Below are 18,215 nucleotides of genomic sequence, written 5' to 3'. Positions count from 1 at the left end.
TTGGTCTTTCCAGCTTGTTATTTATTAAAAATAGATTCTCTCTCCCTCACCCGTGCTAGCAAAAGGGTCTTGCTCAACATTTTTTTTTTTTCCAAATAGATGAAATAACAGATTGGGGGGGGGGGACTCAAGCCTAAGAGCTCAGGCTTTTCTGGGACAGGGGGCAGCAGCAAGCCTATGGAGCCTGGAGTGGCAGGGTTTATGGCAAACCCCAGGGCACGAACAGGGACCAGAGTTCTGCTGCTCTAGGCCTCACGGTGTGCAGACAAGGCCACGACGAGAGGCCCAGGGCTGCACCGGTGCCTCCTGGGCATCACCAGAAAGCTGTGTTTGACGCCTAAGAAAGGACCAGAGTCAGTGTGGCTCCTACATGTGCGAGGAGCTAAAACAGCTGGGCCCAGAGCAAAAATAGGAACTTCCGGAGGGAAAAGGCCTGCTGTAGGAGGGGAGACAGGCCCTTGGCAGCGCCAGAGGTCTGCCCAGCCATCGAGTTCCAAGTGAGCCGGCAGTCCACATAGTGACGTTGCCCTAAGCCAAACTCAGCCCAAAGATGGAATTCCCGGCCAGCTTCCGGCTCTCATGGGGACTCTTGCGGCTTTTAACAATCCAGGCAGCGGCCCAGTCCGGCCAGGGACAGCCCAGGGAGTAGGGGGGGACCTCCTTACGCGTCAGCCACCAATGCCCACGCTATTTCTTCCGCTTCAGTTTCAGATCCTTTTTGTTCTTCATGTCTCTGTTTTTCTTCAGCTTTTTGTTCTCTTTGGGTTGTTTGGCTTCTAGCTTCCTTTTCTTGTCACTGGAGGGGGGAGAAAACAAACCATGAGTAGAAAGAGGAAGAAAATGAAATATGCACAGATCTGTACCATCTTTCAGGCTGCTTTGCTTGGTCTGAAAGGGTCTCCACCGCCCGAAACATGAATGACATTAGACACAGACGTTCTCCGCAAGCCTATCTGCAAGCCAGGCGATGGGCTGGGGGGCCGTGCCGACCCAGTTCCTGCCCTGGCCGGCTCTTCCTCAGACCCAGCAACAATCTCTGCCTTAACATCTGAAATTGGAGTTCTCTTTGGAGTACTGCTCATGCGCCTCTCCCAAAGCCTCAAGAAAAATCTAAGGCGTCCCAAGGAAGATTCCCTCCCAGCACTCACCACTCAGGATTACCCTGGAAAGCAGATGTACTATCCCGATGATCCCAAGGAAACTCCCAGGAAACCCTGATAATACTTTCCAATGTGGCATTATTTTAGTTTTCCTAAATGAGAGGGAAACCCCAGGAGTAGTAAGTCAGGTTACGTTCCAGCTGGCCAGCCTGGTAGTGCTGCCGTTCAGCAAATGGCCACCTTCCTTCCCGCTTACAGGCTACAGCTCCTCTTCAGCGGCCTGCTGCCCTGGGCACAAGCACCCCCCCCCAGGCGGAGAGCATCCACAGACCACTAACATCACCTGAATGACCTGACCTGAGGCTGGGGGAGCAAGGCCTCAAAGGATATGACGATAGAGAGCAGTGTGTGTACCTCCAAGAGGGCAATTTCCTCGGAGCCCTGAAAGCACCAACTACCACAAAAGTCAGGGAACTCGGGAGGCCCCTCACCAGCAGTGACAGCCGAACAAATGGCAGGGCGAGCCAAGCTTGGAGGAGCTGGGAACCAACTGCACCCACACCAAGCACATGCCACGGCCTTTTGTTCCAGTCAAAAGCCCCATGTTCGGGATCCCTGGGTGGCGCAGTGGTTTAGCGCCTGCCTTTGGCCCAGGGCGCGATCCTGGAGACCCGGGATCGAATCCCACGTCAGGCTCCCGGTGCATGGGGCCTGCTTCTCCCTCTGCCTGTGTCTCTGCCCCTCTCTCTCTCTCTCTCTCTCTGTGTGACTATCATAAATAAATAAAAAAAAATTAAAAAAAAAAAAAAAAAAAAAAAAGAGATACACACTCAGGTTTAAATCCTGGCTCTGCCTCCCTGAACGCTCTGGGAGCTGGTTACATAACCTCTTCCGGTCCCTATTTCCTTAGAGGTGGAATGGTGGCAGGCAGGCATGCCCACCCCTCAAAAAAAAGAAAAAAAAAAAAAAAAAAAAAGCCCCATGTTCGAGGCCGGGGCCATCACGGGCATTGGGCTGCATCTGCCGTACTGTCCAAACCAGAAACTAGGACCCACAGACAGCAGGCTCTTGGGCCACATCGGAGAGCATCTGGGAAGTGAGGCTGGCACCAATGCTGGAACCTTCAATATACCAGAGTAACTTACAGAGACTGCAGGAGACAGGATCTACAGTTCCTAGAGTTGCAAGACTTGGGTTTCCAGATAAATCCTCTAAGGGATCCTGTCCTCTGGCAATGCCAAGAACTCACCTTCCTACTAACCCCAAACCAGATGTGGAAGTTTATCTCTGAGGCCCAGAGCAGGGGACACCTCATTCTCCTCCCAACGGAACTCTGAGGAAGGTTCTGGCCCAAGAAGCCATTATCTACAAATACTCCCCTCTCTGCAGAGAAGCAGCTGGAGAGGAAGGTTTTCAAAGCAGAGTTCAGGGACTCCTGAGATCCCCCAGACCATTCCATTCCAGGTGGGCCCCAAGGTAGAAATTATTTTCATAACGACATAAATATGTTTGCCTTTCACTTTTGTTCTCTTCCAGTGGCACCAGACCGAATGTGGGCACAGATGAGCCAGCTGCCTTCTATTAAGCCAAACAGTACTGATTTGCAAAAAACGTAACACAGTGACACCCTAAGATTTTTGTGGCCAAGAATCTTTAAAACAACAAAATAGAGAGTCCATGACTATTAATTTGGATGAGTGGTTTTTCTCGGTTTCTCATTTCTAATGTGGGAAATAACGATAAATACAACCCACATAAACAAAAGCCCTTAGGGGGCGCCCTCGATTTTTAGGAGGCTGAAGAAATTGAAGGCCGGAGACTAGGAGAACCATCAGCGCGAGGAGCAAGAAATGTGGGAGGTCACACTCCAGCCTGGCAGTGGCCACGCTTGGGCCCCAGCCCGGCTCCGCCTCTCACTGGTTGGATGCTTTTCCGGAAGTTACTGAACACCCCGCGGCCTCAGTCACTTCACCTTGAAAGCAGCGCTGGTAATAAAAGAGCCACCGCTGTTGTTCCGAGGGTGACGGGACACCACACTGAGGCCACAGCGGCCCCGTGGCCCCGCCCCGTCTGTCAGAGACAGTATTCCGAAGCAGCAACCCTCTGAGGAAGGAGAAGGGGTTTGTCCCTCAAAGCTTTCTTTCCTAGTGAGTCACCAGAGAAGCACAGAAACCAGAAAGCCTCCCGTCCGGGCCCACGGGGCCCTCCTCACCTCTTCAGGCTGACGATGGAGGCATTCTGTCCCGCTTTGTTCAAGACTTCATTCCATTCCTCATCATCCCCACGGATTATGTATCTTTAAAAAACAAAAACACAAAAAAACAAAACTCAAAGCCTGCCTACAAGAAGGGACTGCTTGCAAGACGACAGCTACACGTTCTCTCCAGAAACACACTGCCACGAAGCCAGGAGAGCTGCATCGGTGTGGACAGACGGCAAGGGAACGCCGGAGCCGAGCTCCAGGAGACGGGCTCCGCCCGAGGAGCAGGCCTGCAGGAGTCGGGGGCCTCTGGTCGCCCCACAGTCGCCCGTTCACTCCCGCCCTCAGGCATGTGCTCACAGGCCCCGGGATCAGGCCTCCCTGCCCCATCTCCTTGGGATCTAGCAGTGCTGGCAGGTCGAGGTCCTGAGAGCTCAAAGTGGAGGGCACAGCCGCCTCAGCCACGGGGCTGCAGGTCAGAGGGCTCAGAAGCCACTAATTCTAGAGTCATTATTCCCATCAGTCCACAGAGCGGACAACAGCTGGAAGGCTGAAGTTCCAAGGGGACCGGGAGTCCTAGTGCGCAGAGGGTACCAGAGAAAGGAGTCTTGTGCCTCAGGCAGTAGCATGGCCACTGAAAGTGGATGCTCCTCACTCAGCATCCTCCTCCCAAGGCACCTCAGGGAAAAACCCTCCAAAATTCTGCAAATAGTGAAGGAGGAAGTTTAATTTAACTGAGTGCTTCTAAAAGAGTGCCCTGCAACAGATGCCAGGGCGCCCGGAGGGGGATCAGAAGAGGCCTGCACACAGGCGTGAGGGTCCTCACAGCCCAGGCAGAGCCTTCACTCCCCACCAGCCCCGCAGGGGCCTTACTGAGAGAGATCCATGTTCTTCAGCTTCCCCACTTCTTTCTCGTGTTTCTCCTGGAATTCCTTTGCTGCTTCATCCTGCAGTCCAAGCCCGAGAGACAGAGTAAGTCAGGGGCAAGCAGAGGACGAAGCACAGAAAAACGTGAAGGGGCAAGAGTATCCCGGGGAGGAGCACACAGCTCCGCCACCAGATGCAGGACTATAAAATGTGCGTTTGGAAAAGTCTAAAAGGACAATCGGGAAGTTGTCGGCAGCAGCTGCCGGACGGTGTGCACACGTGCAGTGGGACGTGCTCGTCGAGGAGGGAGAGCCGGAGCACACGCGGGGCAGGGAGGTGCTGGGAGCCAGCGCTCGCTCCCACCTACAGAGCGCCACCACCGGGTCAGGGCGAAGCACGCCTCCTCCAGGGGACAGGGTGTACGGCCCCAGGGCCAGGCCTGCAGCGGGAGCGTACCAGGTCATCACTCAGGGTCTTCATCGTGGGCTCCATAACCACGTCCTTCACGGCCACCATCTGCTCCTCAATGGCCCGTTCCTGCACCTCACTGAACAGCTGCAAGACAAGGGCCGGGGGCGGAAGATGAAGCCGCAGAAGAGACCCAGCCCCTCGGCTGCGGGTCACTTAGCACCCACTTCACGTACTACAGAGCACACACATGCAATGGGACACCACAGACACAACTGAAGCCCTGCCCCCTAGGTCTTCGTGTGTGTGTGCGCAGCACACTCAAACACAGCCAAATGTTAACTAACATCTATTTATCTTAAGGCTAGGAGTGAGCTTGTTAAATTATTTGAAACAGACCCAAACCTTGACCTGGACTGATAGTACCTTGACGACTTTGCGGATGATCCGGTTGAAAAGTCCCATCAACTGGCCAGAGGGCAGCTCAATCTCCTTTTCCAGCTGGTCCACAGACTTATGCTGTAGGCCAATTCCCAAGAGAAGAGCCTGGAGGATGGAAAATCTGTTGAAGTGGCCACCGGGACAGGCCCTTGCCCATCAAAATGGCATCGGAACCACTCTCTCTTGACCACAGTTATCTGGTATCAAGTATCAACTGGCACGGTCGATTCTGGCATCTTCTCTTTCATCCCGTTACTGAAACCACCAAGAAATGTTCCCCCTTCCTGAAATCCTCAAACTAATTATCTTGACAAGAGCTGCTTCCGGGCTGCATTAGAATTTCAGGGTACCCCTAACTTCTGCTAAGTTACAGTGAGAATCAAGGCAGTGTGGCGGGTGGGGAGAGTGTGGGATCAGACCACAGCTCTTCCACATCACTGAGCAGAGTCCAAGTGTCCCTACCTGTAAAATGGAGAGAACACTACCCACCTATCAGAACCGCAAGCAATTACGTGCACAAAATCACATCAAAGCATCCAAGCCATGGCCCATCACACAAGCAACACATAACCTACCGACTGGGCAGCAGACAGGGACAGGTCCCCCAGCTGGTTTAGGAAATACAACCGGGAGATGGCCGGGATCAGGTCCATGATGAGATGATAGTCCACCATGTTCCGGGAGTACATCTCCAGCCTCTTCAGGTCATAGGAGAGGAAGAGGGCGTCCAGTTCCTCCCGGCTCAGTGCTATACATGGAACAGAGCCAGACAGGTCAGGGCAGCCAGATGCCTTCGCAAGATAACACACATGATGGCCCCCAGGGAGGGGGGCACACAGACAGCTGCTCCTCCACAGGGATTGAACCAGAGCAGAGTAGGAAAGGAGCCGCCTGAAAGCGCCTGTCCACCGACAAAACACACACCCCGGGCAGCCCCGACCTTCCTCCTGCAGAGGGGAGGTGGCTCCAGGCCACGCAGGGAGTGGGGACGGTTGGCACACAACCCTCGCTCAGAGTTTCATGCACCAACACATCAGACCAAGGAAACAGTCCTTCCCCACTTCTCCTCAGGACCCAGCTTCACAGAAAGTGTGTATGGTCTGCTCAGTTCAAAGAACACAGATTTTTTCCATCAAAATGTAATAGAAAAAAAAGCGACACACACATAATGAGCAACACAAAAAAAATCTACAGCTGTTAATACTAATGATCTGTTTTTTAATATTTTAAATATTCGAACAGAACTTACAGGTCCAAAGCACTATCCATGTGTTAGCCACATGAGGTTGGGTGCATGTGCTTATTTACAGGAGACCGAGCCTCCTCAGAACTGAGCTGGTTACCCTAGTTCACAGGACGTACATAATTAACTACCTATTTGACCTGTTTGACATCTGAAGTCAAATCACCTCCCCAAAGTCTTGTCATGAAGATGGAAGGTACTATGGGCACCAGTGCCCATAAGGCAGAGCAGGGTCTACGAGGGGCGGGGTGGAGAGGAGTGGGGAGCTCAGTGGGAGATGCAGGCCTAGAATCTGTCCCTCAACTCCCAAGCCAGCCTTCCTCCTGGACCCACCACACTCCGCCTCACCTCACTTCCTCCTTCCACAAACCAAACCCCCACCAGCCCCCCGCGCCAGTCCACCCAGCTCACCGGGCTGTGTTGGCTTCCCAAGGTTCTTGTTCTGAATGATGTTCAGAGCCAGGGGAGGCGAGAAGGTGCTGAACTGATAGGACAGTAGGGCTAGGAACCGCCTTCGGAAGTCTGTGGAATACAACCACAGTCAGAGGTCGGGGGGCCCCCAGCCTGTTACCTCACTGCCCCCCTTCCCATCCAATTTACCTTTCCAAAAGGCCGGGAGCCAGGCTCCCCGGTCAGCCTCATCCTCCTCCATCAGCGTCTTCAGCATGATGCACGAGTGTTCCCCAGTCAGGTCATTCTGGGAAACACAAATGCCCACTTGGCACCAAGAACGCCCTCTCGTGAAGCATCTGTCATTGCTGAAGGGCAAGCAGGCAGGGCAGGAGGACGCACTCTTCGCAGCGGGGAGAGGGCCTCCCACACACTGCCCGCACCTTCCCCACAGCCTCACGTCCCCCACGTCCCCCACGACAGCTGTCAAAGGCCACTTGGTGCCGCGACTTCCCGGCAGGTGCCACAGCAGCGGAGCAGAGCGGTTCAGATCGTCCCAGCACGCGGTCCGCTCTGGACCCAGGGAGCCACTCGCACACATCCGGTCAGATTCTGAACTCACAGTCATTACAGCTTAAACTCCACATGATCCTATCCTCCACACCCCCAAACCTAGAATTCTGAGTGGCAATCAGCTTGCAAATGCAAGCTTCTTTAGGTGTTAAAATAATGGGCACGGGTTTTTAAATATTTATTACACAACCACCACAAAACTCCACACCATGGAAATATCTAATGCATTTCGAGCAGAGCGCATTCACAGAACAGAACACCCACATGTCACAGACGAGCGGAGCGCAGCACAAAAGCCCAGGCATAAACCACGGTGTCTGCTGAGCGCAACCGTCCGCACTCTCCTCGCAGCTGACCGGCCAATCTGCAGCCCCGCCGCAATGCAGCTCACTACCGAGGACCCGGCCCATCCGGGAGCTGCTCTGTGCCCACACTGAAGAGCCCAACAGCCTGTGGACTTCACCAGGCCCACTTTACACACTCAAATGGGCACCGTCCTTGGACACTGACTTTGCTCCAAGAATCAAACCTCCAGCATCCCCTCTCTCAGCTGACAGCCTCCCCTCCCTGGGAGAACAGAAGCAACCGGAAGAGAACATCATCCTCCCAACACCAACTCAACCAGCTGACCAACACCTTCTGTGCCCAAACTGTCTGTCTTCCCTGTTGCTGAGAAGGACGAGGTGGCCACCTCTCCTCCTGCACTCAGGGTCCTGCTCCCCTTGCCTCTACCATCAGACCCCCGTCATCTGTACAATTTGCCCAATCTCTACACAATCATGCCCTGCAGTAAAATATCTTCTAGAATCTTCCATCTGACAAACTCCACTTAATGCTGATGTACTTGCAGCTACCTGGGTTTCTCTGTTCCCTTTTGCTTCCCTTAAAAATCATTTAGTTTCTCACTTGCCCTTCTTTCCAGTGGGGATAATCCCTCAGCTCCACAGCAGCGGGTTTTCCCTCTAATCAACACTGCCAGCAAGTCCACTGGCCATTTGTCCTTAGCTTACCTGCTCTCCCACAGCCACAGATTTCCCCTTCTTTTTTACTTTTTTTTTTTTTTTTTGAGAGTAGACACATATCCACGCAGGTGAAACGGGGGCAGGGATAGAGAGGTGGGGAGGGGAAATTCCTGCAGACTGAGCTTACTGCAGAGCCCAAAATGGCTGGATCTCAAAACCCTGAGATCATGACCTGAGCTGAAATCAAGAGTTTGATGCTAAACCGCTGAGGCCTGAGTGCCTCAGCGGTTTAGCACCACCTTTGGACCGGGGCGTGATCCTGGAGGCCTGGGATCGAGTCCCATGTCAGGCTCCCTGCGTGGACCCTGCTTCTCCCTCTGCCTATATCTCTGCCTCTATGTCTCTCATGAATAATAAAATCTTAAAAAAAAAAAGAGCTGGACGCTCAACTGACTGAGCCACCCAAGCACCACCCCCTTCCTGAAACACTGGTTAAACGTGGCTTCTGATACCCTCCCCTACTTTCTCCTCCAGCTCAAGGCTGCTCCTGTCTCTGACCCACTCCTCTGAAGGCTGGAGAGTCCAGGACGCACCCTCTTCTCAGCTGACTTTCAGTCCCAGTTTTCAGTAACTTTAAAAACAGTCATTCACTGAACCAAAGTATTAACTGAACACAGTACTACTCTACCAGTAGATGCTCTTAAGTGCTGGGATTACAGGTGTGAAGAAAACAAAGTCCTCGATCCCAGGGAGTAAATGCTTTTGAGAATATGCCCCCAAGTTCCATCTTCCGCCCCAACCTCTCCCTGGAGTACCAGACTCCTGTAGGCAACTAATTGTCCCATTTTCCCATCAAGTATCTGACAAGCACCTCACACTGTGCCGGAGCATTCCACTGTGACCTCCGGACCTATCCTTCCTCCAGCAGCTCTTTTCAGCAAACAGCACACCTCCAGACCTTCCAGTTTCTCACCTGGACTCTCAGGCCAAAACCCTAGGAATTCTTACGGTTCCCTCATCTTACAATTCAATCCATCAGTTCAACCCCCAAACACATCTGGTCTCCGCCACTTCTCTCCACCTTCACCACGTCCTCTCAGCCACCCATCTCCCTGCCTCCACTCTCAGACCACCACCGTCCACTGTCTATATGGCAGTCACAGCTCAACATCTTCCTCCAACTGGACAGGAGGAAAACAGAGTCCTTACACAACCTCACTCCCCCACCAGGACCTGCGCCAGCCTTCTTTTGTCTCCTTCAAGTCACCCATTCACTTCCACCTCAGGCCCTACTACGCTTGCTGCAGCCGCTGTGTGGAAACCCCTTTTTCTCCGGGAATGGCCAGTCCACTACGGCCATTCAGGATCCAGTTGGAAAGGACACTCCTCGGAAGTCTGACCACTCAGCACACTACAGTTTCAGTGTTTAGTCGTCTTCTTCATGGCACATAGCATGATCTGAAAATTTCTCATTTTTTTCACTTTCTTGTCGCCCATTTCTACCCATTAGAAAATAAGCTTCATGGGCAACCCCAGTGGCACAGCGGTTTAGCGTGGCCTGCAGCCTGGGGTGTGATCCTGGAGATCTGGGATCAAGTCCCACGTCAGGCTTCCTGTATGGAGCCTGCTTCTCCCTCTGCCTGTGTCTCTGCCTCTCTCTCTCTCTCATGTGTCTCTATGAATAAACAAACAAAATCTTAAAAAAAAAAATGAAAAAGAAAAAGAAAATAAGCTTCGTGACTTATCTTGCTCACGGCAGGGCGTAAATGAAGGGATTTTTTTTATGGACTCTCAGTCAGTAACTCCTCCTTCCATAATCTCCATGGCTTGGTCATCCACGTAGTCATAGCCCTCCCTCAGATACCAGCTTATAATAGGCATCTGCCCACCTGCAACCCTCTCCTAAAAACACTGCTTTACTTTTCACAAATTGAAGGAGGCTGCAGCATTCCAGAATTGAGTGAAGAAGTGCATGGGCACTTCTGCCATTTTTGTAATCAGGCACAAAGCCAGGCACACACCAGGTGGGCATCACACGAGATGAGAGTGAGTGTGGGACTACATGGCCTCTCAGGGAGGATGGCTGTTAGTTGCCCATCAGAACAATCCTCCTGGAGGCACAGGCACACGTACTCAGAGCACAGCAAGAGTCACCAGGGCTCGTATAAGGACAGGCCTGTCACCAACTGTAACTGCAAACCCACACCCCTCCTCTGCCTCACTCACCGGTGTCTGTCTCAGATAAACAGGAACAAACCCAGCCCGTTTCCAGAACCTGCAAAGATACGAAGAAAGCAGGTCACCATGTGCCCCCCAACTGCACTGACTGACCCATGAAGACGGGCAGGGCAGTCAACAGATGGATGATAAGCACACGGGATGGAAAGGCAGACCACACGACCCACAGGATCTCGTTTATGGGACACCAAGGCCATGGGGTGACACCAGGAAGGGAGGCAAGCAAATGCTTACTTGAGGAGCCTGGGGGTCAAGCCATAGGACACACCCAGGTAATCCAAGCGCTCGGCTGGCCTCTCGTTCAGCTTAAGGAGTAAGGGAGGCAGGTCCTTCCGAGGAGTGATGACCTCTTCCAATAAGCTGACGGCCTAGAGGATACCAGGGAGAGAACCCAGTCCACCCAGCAAAGCAGCAGCTTAGTGACATTCCCAAGCACCCGCACCGTACCAGGCTCTGACCTAAACACAGCAAAAACTGGGACAGGTTTCTTTGTTTGTTCCCTGGTTTTTAAAATACAGGCACCATTAATTAGCTCTAGTGGTCATGCCCAAGTATAGCAAACACCTGGACATGCATGAAAGCAAACTGCTCCAAACCCAGAATTCAGGAAAATGGTCACACGGTTTCAAAATGCCTAAAAATCACTTGATGTGATGAGCACTGGGTATTATATTATACATAGGCATATTGAATTTAAATAAAATTTATGTTTTAAATGCCTAAAAATGTAAGAAGAGACAGAAATAGGGTTCTGAAGATCCAGGTCTGTTACCAGGTGGCTCTGTGACTTGGGAAGTGACAAAGCTCTAGGCCAGACCTTAAATACAAGCCCCTTGCCCGTCTGAATAGGCACACAGTGAAAATCAAGTGACCGTGCGTGCAAACCTGTCGCCGTCCCTGGCATTAAGCATCTTACCAAGAAAGACACAACTTGCCTTAGTCTGGGCTCAGTGACACGAGGAGTCTGCCGAGCAGCGGTGTGAAGCTGGAGCACACACCAGCATTACCTGGGAGCTCATTGGGACACAGATCACGGGGCCCCACCCAACCCTCTGATTTCAGAGGCCTGGGGCAAGGCTCAAGAACTGGCATTTTTAATAAGTTTCCAGGTGATGCTGATGATGCTGGTTGGAGGTTCTCAACTCAGAGGCCAGCTAGAGAAGCCACAGCTTCTCTAAAACAGGAGGAAATCTGCTAGTGCTCAGAGGGCAAAGACCACTGAACACTTCTGGATACTGAAGACTCAGAGAACCATTGTCCTGGGAACAAGTTCAGCCAATGGCAATTACCTCGCTGCTGACGGTGTGAATTTCTTGTGACGTCTCAAGGACCTTTTCCTCAAGACAAGGGAATCTGCCTTCAAAGTACATCTGCAGCAGCTGCAGAGCTCGGCTGCCATAGCCCATCTGTGAGCAAGCACAAAAGGAAGACAAATGTTGGGATCCCTGGGTGGCGCAGCAGTTTGGCACCTGCCTTTGGCCCAGGGCACGATCCTGGAGACCCGGGATCGAATCCCACATCGGGCTCCCGGTGCATGGAGCCTGCTTCTCCCTCTGCCTGTGTCTCTGCCTTTCTCTCTCTCTCTCTCTGTGTGACTATCATAAATAAATAAAAAATTTAAAAAAAAAAAAAAAAAAAAAAAGGAAGACAAATGTTCTCAATCTCTCTAAACCCCTCTACACCCCGTACTGCTTCCAGGAAGCCTTCACTCCGAGTCAAACTACACTTGACAGAGAATTAATGAAATCTCTCACTGAGGTCAAAGCAGAGACTCAAAGAACGAGCACGCTATGACCTTCACTTTCACACCACCTAGCCTGAGCAAGAAGATGAAGATGGCTGGCTGGGCTTTCTGGTCCACAGATCAGCAAGCCCAAAACAGACATCTCCACAGCTGACTCCTCGGTGGATTTCTAAGAGACAGGAGGTAACTGTGGTCAGGTTACCTCCTGTCTCTTAGAAATCCTGACTGTAGGTCAGGTTCACAAGTGTCCTGTCTTCACAAGAGAAAAGCAAGTATATACAACCAGTCCGTCCACCCGCCAACCCCTAATCCTTGGGAAACTGTCCATGGCCGAGGAGTCCCTAGAACTTCTTACTCCTTGACCAACCTTCCATCCAAACAACCAAATACACCTGCCCTAACGAGCTGCCAGCAACACAGCTGAGCTAATAAAGCACAGCAGCCTTTGAGAGGCACGAGGACACATTACCCCTTGATAATCCGGGTGAACAGCAATGCGAACAACCCTTCCACCTGACAGGCCGCCGAAGTCTGCGTCTTGGAACTGTGTGGGAGACACAAGCCAGTAAGTGAGCATCAAATACATCCTCCGACACCGTCAGCTTCACTCACGTGGGGGTATGAGGGACAGCACAGCACCTGTTCTGAAACTGTCCAGGGAATCAGGTCCCCCGAAGCCTTCTTGCCTCGAGATAGGCTGTTCAAGATGGACTGGCGGGAAATCTCCCCCTCGAGGCACACCTACGGGGATAGTAGGACAGGGCAGACAGGCCAGAAGCAGGTGTAGAGCCCACTCACAGAACATCCTCAATGTTCTGCTGCTACTTCCCCGACGAGGCCAGCTGTTTCCACTCCAGTTCAGGCTTAACCCTGTTATCAGACTCCTCCACTTCCAGTGAAGTTTCATTACTGATGCCCTCAGGAACGAGGCAGGGTAGACATCCTCCTGCCCCAGAGAGCAAAATCTACATAGTGTGCATATGTGCACTCCTGCGGCTCTGTACAAAACAGTGCAAATTCTCAAGGACACTAACGTCTAATAGGAGGATGGTTAAACACAGGATGGTACGTTCATAAATGAAATGCAATGCAGCCTTTGAAAACTATGCAGATTACAAATATTCGACACATTGCGCAAAAAAAAAAACAAGCCCCAAACACTACGATCCCATGTTTATGAAAAGGGAAAATAATATAGAAATGCATAAGTACATGCCAGGCATTTAAAATATTATTTTTTCCAATCTGTATCTTCTCGTTTTAGAAGTACATGTATTGCTTTGGTAATAGAGAAGGAAAACAGACAAAAACAGTTCTGTTTCAGGAGGAGCCCTAAGTCAAAATGCAAGTGGCCAGTTCTGACTTTCACCTCTCCGCCATAGTGGGGCTCTGGGTTTCCGTCAGTGGTGGTTTCCTTCTGTGTACCCTCATTGCTTGCCTTGCTCAGCTACTTGGCTCCACGCCAAGAATCAACACCTTCCCTCCCGTGCCACTTACTGAGCCATTAATCTTTGATTCCTAAGTGGTTCCCCAAATCACTGCCATCATACCTGGATGACAGCAAGCACTTCGGGAAGGGCGTTCTGGGTGGGGGGCACCGGGGGCAGGAGGCAGAAGAGATGGTGAGCAGGTGCATCAGAAAGCATCTGGAGATCATTGGGGGAGTTCTGTGGGGGCACAAACACGAGTTGGTGAGAACTACTCCTCTTGTCCTTTACCCGAGAGGCCAGAGTCCTCGGCTGACCAGAGCACCGCCCTCCCCAATGCCAAGCGGTAGGCTGAAATCCGGCTAAGTGCTTTTCTAGTATGTGGGCCAGCCAGCCCGAGACCCTCTGAAATGGCCTAGGTGGGACTTTGCCCCATGTGTTTGCTGTCATCTCTACGTGAGTGCTGATGCTGTGGAGGAGGGCAGGGGACTACTTCGTCAGCACTGTGGATTTCACAGCTGGGGGGTGAACTTTTTCCTGCCAAGAGGCTATTTCAAGAAAACCTATCACCACTTCTAACACCAACTCTTCAGGCTTCCGTTGAAGGATGTTCATAAAAATGCTACCTAGATCCTCAAGTAGGGTTCTTCCCAACATGCCCTTCAGTGTTGAAGACTTTCGAATACTCTAAATTCTCATTTGGCACTCCTTAAAAATAGCCCAGAGGTACAAGGCTGGGTCAGCACCCCCAGACAACAACTGCCACGTCATCTGAACCTAACTGGTTAGCAGACAAGTGAGAAACACAAGAACCTGGTTTAAAACAGGCAAAGCTTTCTACCCTCCCCAGCTACCAAGCACGGAGCTACGTGCAGGAATTTCACTTTGCCTCCACTCTGGAAGCAAAGCTAGAAGCCCAGGACAGGCCTAAACAACAACAGGAAATGCAATCTCTCCAGTAAGATCAGTGGACCTTGACAACATCAGGACACCTAAGTCCCAGTACAATGGTCACCTGAGCCACCAGGTAATAACAGATATGGAAAGCCAAACAGGAGACTGTCAGAGCTGAAGTTCACCCGAGAGCTAACTGCAGTTACCTTGTAGTGAGAAGCCACATAGAGGGCCATTAGCCTTTGGAGGAAAACTTCAGAGGCCTTGTGGTAGCAAAAGAGGGTATCTCTATTAACATAGTAGCTGAATCTGGAGTTAAGCAACTAAAACATATCAAAGAGTGCCCAAAATAGGGCATACTGCTTCCAAAAGGGACCTGGATACGCAGATTGCCTCCAGCCTGGAAGGAAGAGCCCCGTGTCCTCCATAGAAACCCCATATTGTAAGGAAGGAACAGCAAGGAAACGGAGAATGTTCAACTTCCCCCTCTCCCTGGAGTAGCAGCCTATGGAACAACAGGCTGAGACCTTCTGTTCAATGCTTGCCTCGCCCCCCACTCTCCCCCCCCCCCCACCCTCCCATAACAGGGCCCAGACGCCAGAGGATACAGCTCGCAGGCCTCGGGCAGGGGGCAGCCCGAGACTATCCGGGTGATATTGAGACAATCCAGGCACAGCAGGTCGTTCAGCCACTTCTCCACTGCATCCCCAGGGGCGTATCGGATGGACTCCTGCAGGGAGACCTCATGCAGGGTTCGCGCTGCTCCCCAACCACACACACACACACACACACACACACACACACACACGAGGAAAAACAATTATTAAATGTGCTTTGTCTAAAAGAGCAAGGCAAATGTTCTACTTTCTCTTTGTCACACGCCTGTGTAAATATGGCTTGAGAATTTAAACTGAGTGGTTTTTAAACTATTCTAGGGGGTGTTCATTTTCCATGACACCAATTCCCGCGGGGATAACACTAAGTCACTGCAACCATGCTCCGAGGCAGTGACAAACAAGGGCCTGACCCAGAAGGCCAGGTCAGGGTTCCATCCGGTCACTGGCCTGCTGTTTGCTGAGGAAAGCAACTCTACCTCCTGGAGACCTAACCTCCATGCCTGACGGAAGGACAGTCTGGTATCGCCCATGGTGACATGAGGAGACGATCCCATAAGAGAATCTGTAGGGACCTGCTGTGGACGGGCCCATTCAGAGTTCTGGGGGTACCTGATGCCAGTCTGGCTGTCGTTGTGGCCTTGTTCTCAGCAGTGGTGCTGATCTGACTCTGGGCACTCTGTTGACGCAGCTGCTGAATCAGCTTGAGGGACAGGGACCGGCCAGTGCCCTCGTAGCTAGGAGCAAAAGCAAAGGCCGTTAGGCAAGGCATCCCGAACGCACTCTCTTGGAGAAGATGGAGAACTAGCTTCCTCATCCTGTTGCCCTCTGGACTCCCGTCAGAGCATGCGCATGGCCACAGAGGACGAGGCAGTGTGGGGGGCTCAGCTGGGGGCCAGCGGGGCCTGGGTTCAAGTCTGGGGTTACTACTTAGCACCTCTGGGCAAGGAAGTCTTAAGCCTCATCCTCAAAAGGATTATTCTACACACCTCACAGGAAGGACAGTGCTGTGAATTACAAAAGTAAAGACTGCCAAGATGACGTGAGGAAAGCCTTCAGCATGATGTGGGACACTGTTGAATGGTCAGTGAGTGAGCGAGCACCACTGAAGGAACGCACCTGAAGACAGGCAGAGAGCACTTCCGGTTTGGAAAATCAAGAAATAAACCCACCACCTCAGCAACTCCTTTCATCACTACTTTAATGGAGAAGGTGACATAAAACAACCATCAAAAATTTGGGGAAAAAAAGAAACCTCTTCTCTCTGTCCTCTCATTTGTATTTCCTCCTTCAATCAAAGCCTAGGTGACTATGTGGGGGCAGTGCTCAGTGGGGCTTGTTTTTTATTCAGGATTACATCACCCCATGATACTCACTGATAATATTTAAAGACTATATAAACACTCCCTTTTACTCAAATACTATTTTTAGAAAATGGTCAGAAAATCGGAAGTTGGAGGTATTTTATTTTATTCTCTTCCCTGCCACATGTAACAAAGCTTTCTCAAAGGAATTCCATTTACTTATTTAAAAAGGAAGAAAACACTCTTTTGTCCTTCAAAGGACATTTTCAAGAAAGTGGGGGGAAAAAAATAAAAGAAGAAAATTTCCATAAATCAGGTAAGGTACTTCCATCTAGAATATATAAGGAACCCTTATAACTCAACAATAAAGACAAATCAAACAGAAAAATGAGCAGAGGATATGAATAGCTATTTCTCTAAAAATCTACAAATGGCAGATAAGCACATGGTAAGATGCCCCACATCATCAGCCATAGGGAAATGCAAATGAAGACCCTAATGAGACACCACTTCACATTCACTAGGATGGCTATAATCAAAAAGACATATAAACACACATGCTGGCAAGGATATGGAAAACTTGGAAACCTCATACGTTGCTGGTGGGAATTTAAAGTGGTGCAATTACTTGAGAAAACAGTCTAGTTGGTTCCTCAAGCAGTTAAACATAAAGTTACTATCTAACCCAGTAACTCCACTCCTAGGTGTGTGTGTGTGTGTGTGTGTATATATATATATATATATACCCAAGAGCACTGAAAACATGCCCACATAGAAAACCTATGCACAAATGTTCACAGCAGCATTACTCCTGACAGCCAAAAGATAGAAACAACTCAAATTTCCATCAACAAATGAATGGAAACAAAATGTGTATAAACATACAATGAAAAATTATTTGGCCATTAAAAGGATGGAAATTTTTTTTTTTTTTTTTTTAAAGGATGGAAATTCTGATACAAGACAAATGGGTAAACCATGAAAACATGGTAAGTGAAAGAAGCCAGTCACCAAAGACCTCTTATTGTATGACTCCATTTATATGGATTGTCTATAATAGGCTAATCTATAGAGACAGGAAGCAGACTAGCAGTTCCCTATGGTAGGGGGTTAAGGAGAGACTAGAGGGTGATAAGTAAAGAGTATGGCTTTTCTCTTACGGCTGGTGAAAATGGATTGTGGGACTGGCTGCACAACTCTGGGCAGATACTAAAAACCACTGAACTACACTGTCAAAGTGGGTAAATTGTATATGAATGATATCTCAATAAAACTGTTAGCAAAAGAAGTAAAGCCTTTTTATCTAAATATTTTCAGTGTAAGCAGACACCCTAATAAATCTGTAACACAGAATTAGCTCTTCCAGATGTGATTTCCACACAGAAATCTTTTCAATATTGAATATACATTTATTGACCTAGAAAGAGTTCACACTATATTCTTACATTAAAAAGCAAATTTAAAAAATATGTAAATTATGTTTACATTTTTGTTCAAAATAAAAAAATAAAATGCGTAGAAAATGTGTAACAAAATTCTAACAGAAGTTATCTCTTTGGGCAGTGATACTATCAGTAACTTTTCTTTTTGCTTACCTATTTTTCCTAATGGTTCTACAGCAAGCATAAACTGAATATTTTGAGTATCTAAACAAAGCTCTCGAGCCATTATAAGACTGCTGTCTTGGGGATGCCTGGGTGGCTCAGCTGGTTAAGCATCTGACTCTTGGTTTTGGCTCATGATCTCAGGGTGGTGGGATTGAGCCCCATGTTGGGCTCCATGCTCAGTGGTGGGGATGTCTGCTTAGGAT

General features: G+C 50.2%; 1 protein-coding gene across 5 annotated transcripts in view; it reads right to left on the bottom strand.

Moving 5' to 3' along the window:
* Positions 1-18,215, bottom strand: part of NAT10 (N-acetyltransferase 10) — a 38,384-nt gene continuing 20,169 nt past the window's right edge. For all 5 annotated transcript variants that reach the window (XM_077863547.1, XM_077863550.1, XM_077863548.1 and 2 more), the window contains 17 exons: positions 15,714-15,838; positions 15,096-15,246; positions 14,694-14,790; positions 13,717-13,833; positions 12,806-12,907; positions 12,636-12,710; positions 11,712-11,828; positions 10,657-10,790; positions 10,411-10,459; positions 6,860-6,956; positions 6,671-6,781; positions 5,592-5,764; positions 5,002-5,121; positions 4,624-4,722; positions 4,174-4,247; positions 3,313-3,396; positions 1-796 (listed from right to left, as the gene is read on the bottom strand). In XM_077863547.1, coding sequence (XP_077719673.1) covers positions 688-796; positions 3,313-3,396; positions 4,174-4,247; positions 4,624-4,722; positions 5,002-5,121; positions 5,592-5,764; positions 6,671-6,781; positions 6,860-6,956; positions 10,411-10,459; positions 10,657-10,790; positions 11,712-11,828; positions 12,636-12,710; positions 12,806-12,907; positions 13,717-13,833; positions 14,694-14,790; positions 15,096-15,246; positions 15,714-15,838 — 1,834 coding nt within the window. In that variant the 3' untranslated portion in view covers positions 1-687. The remainder of the gene's footprint in view (positions 797-3,312; positions 3,397-4,173; positions 4,248-4,623; positions 4,723-5,001; positions 5,122-5,591; positions 5,765-6,670; positions 6,782-6,859; positions 6,957-10,410; positions 10,460-10,656; positions 10,791-11,711; positions 11,829-12,635; positions 12,711-12,805; positions 12,908-13,716; positions 13,834-14,693; positions 14,791-15,095; positions 15,247-15,713; positions 15,839-18,215) is intronic.

This window comes from Canis aureus, chromosome 21 (genome assembly GCF_053574225.1).
Source record: "Canis aureus isolate CA01 chromosome 21, VMU_Caureus_v.1.0, whole genome shotgun sequence".
Classification (NCBI taxonomy): domain Eukaryota; kingdom Metazoa; phylum Chordata; class Mammalia; order Carnivora; family Canidae; genus Canis; species Canis aureus.
Note: the sequence above shows the minus strand (reverse complement) of the source record. Positions and strands in the feature narration are given on the sequence as shown.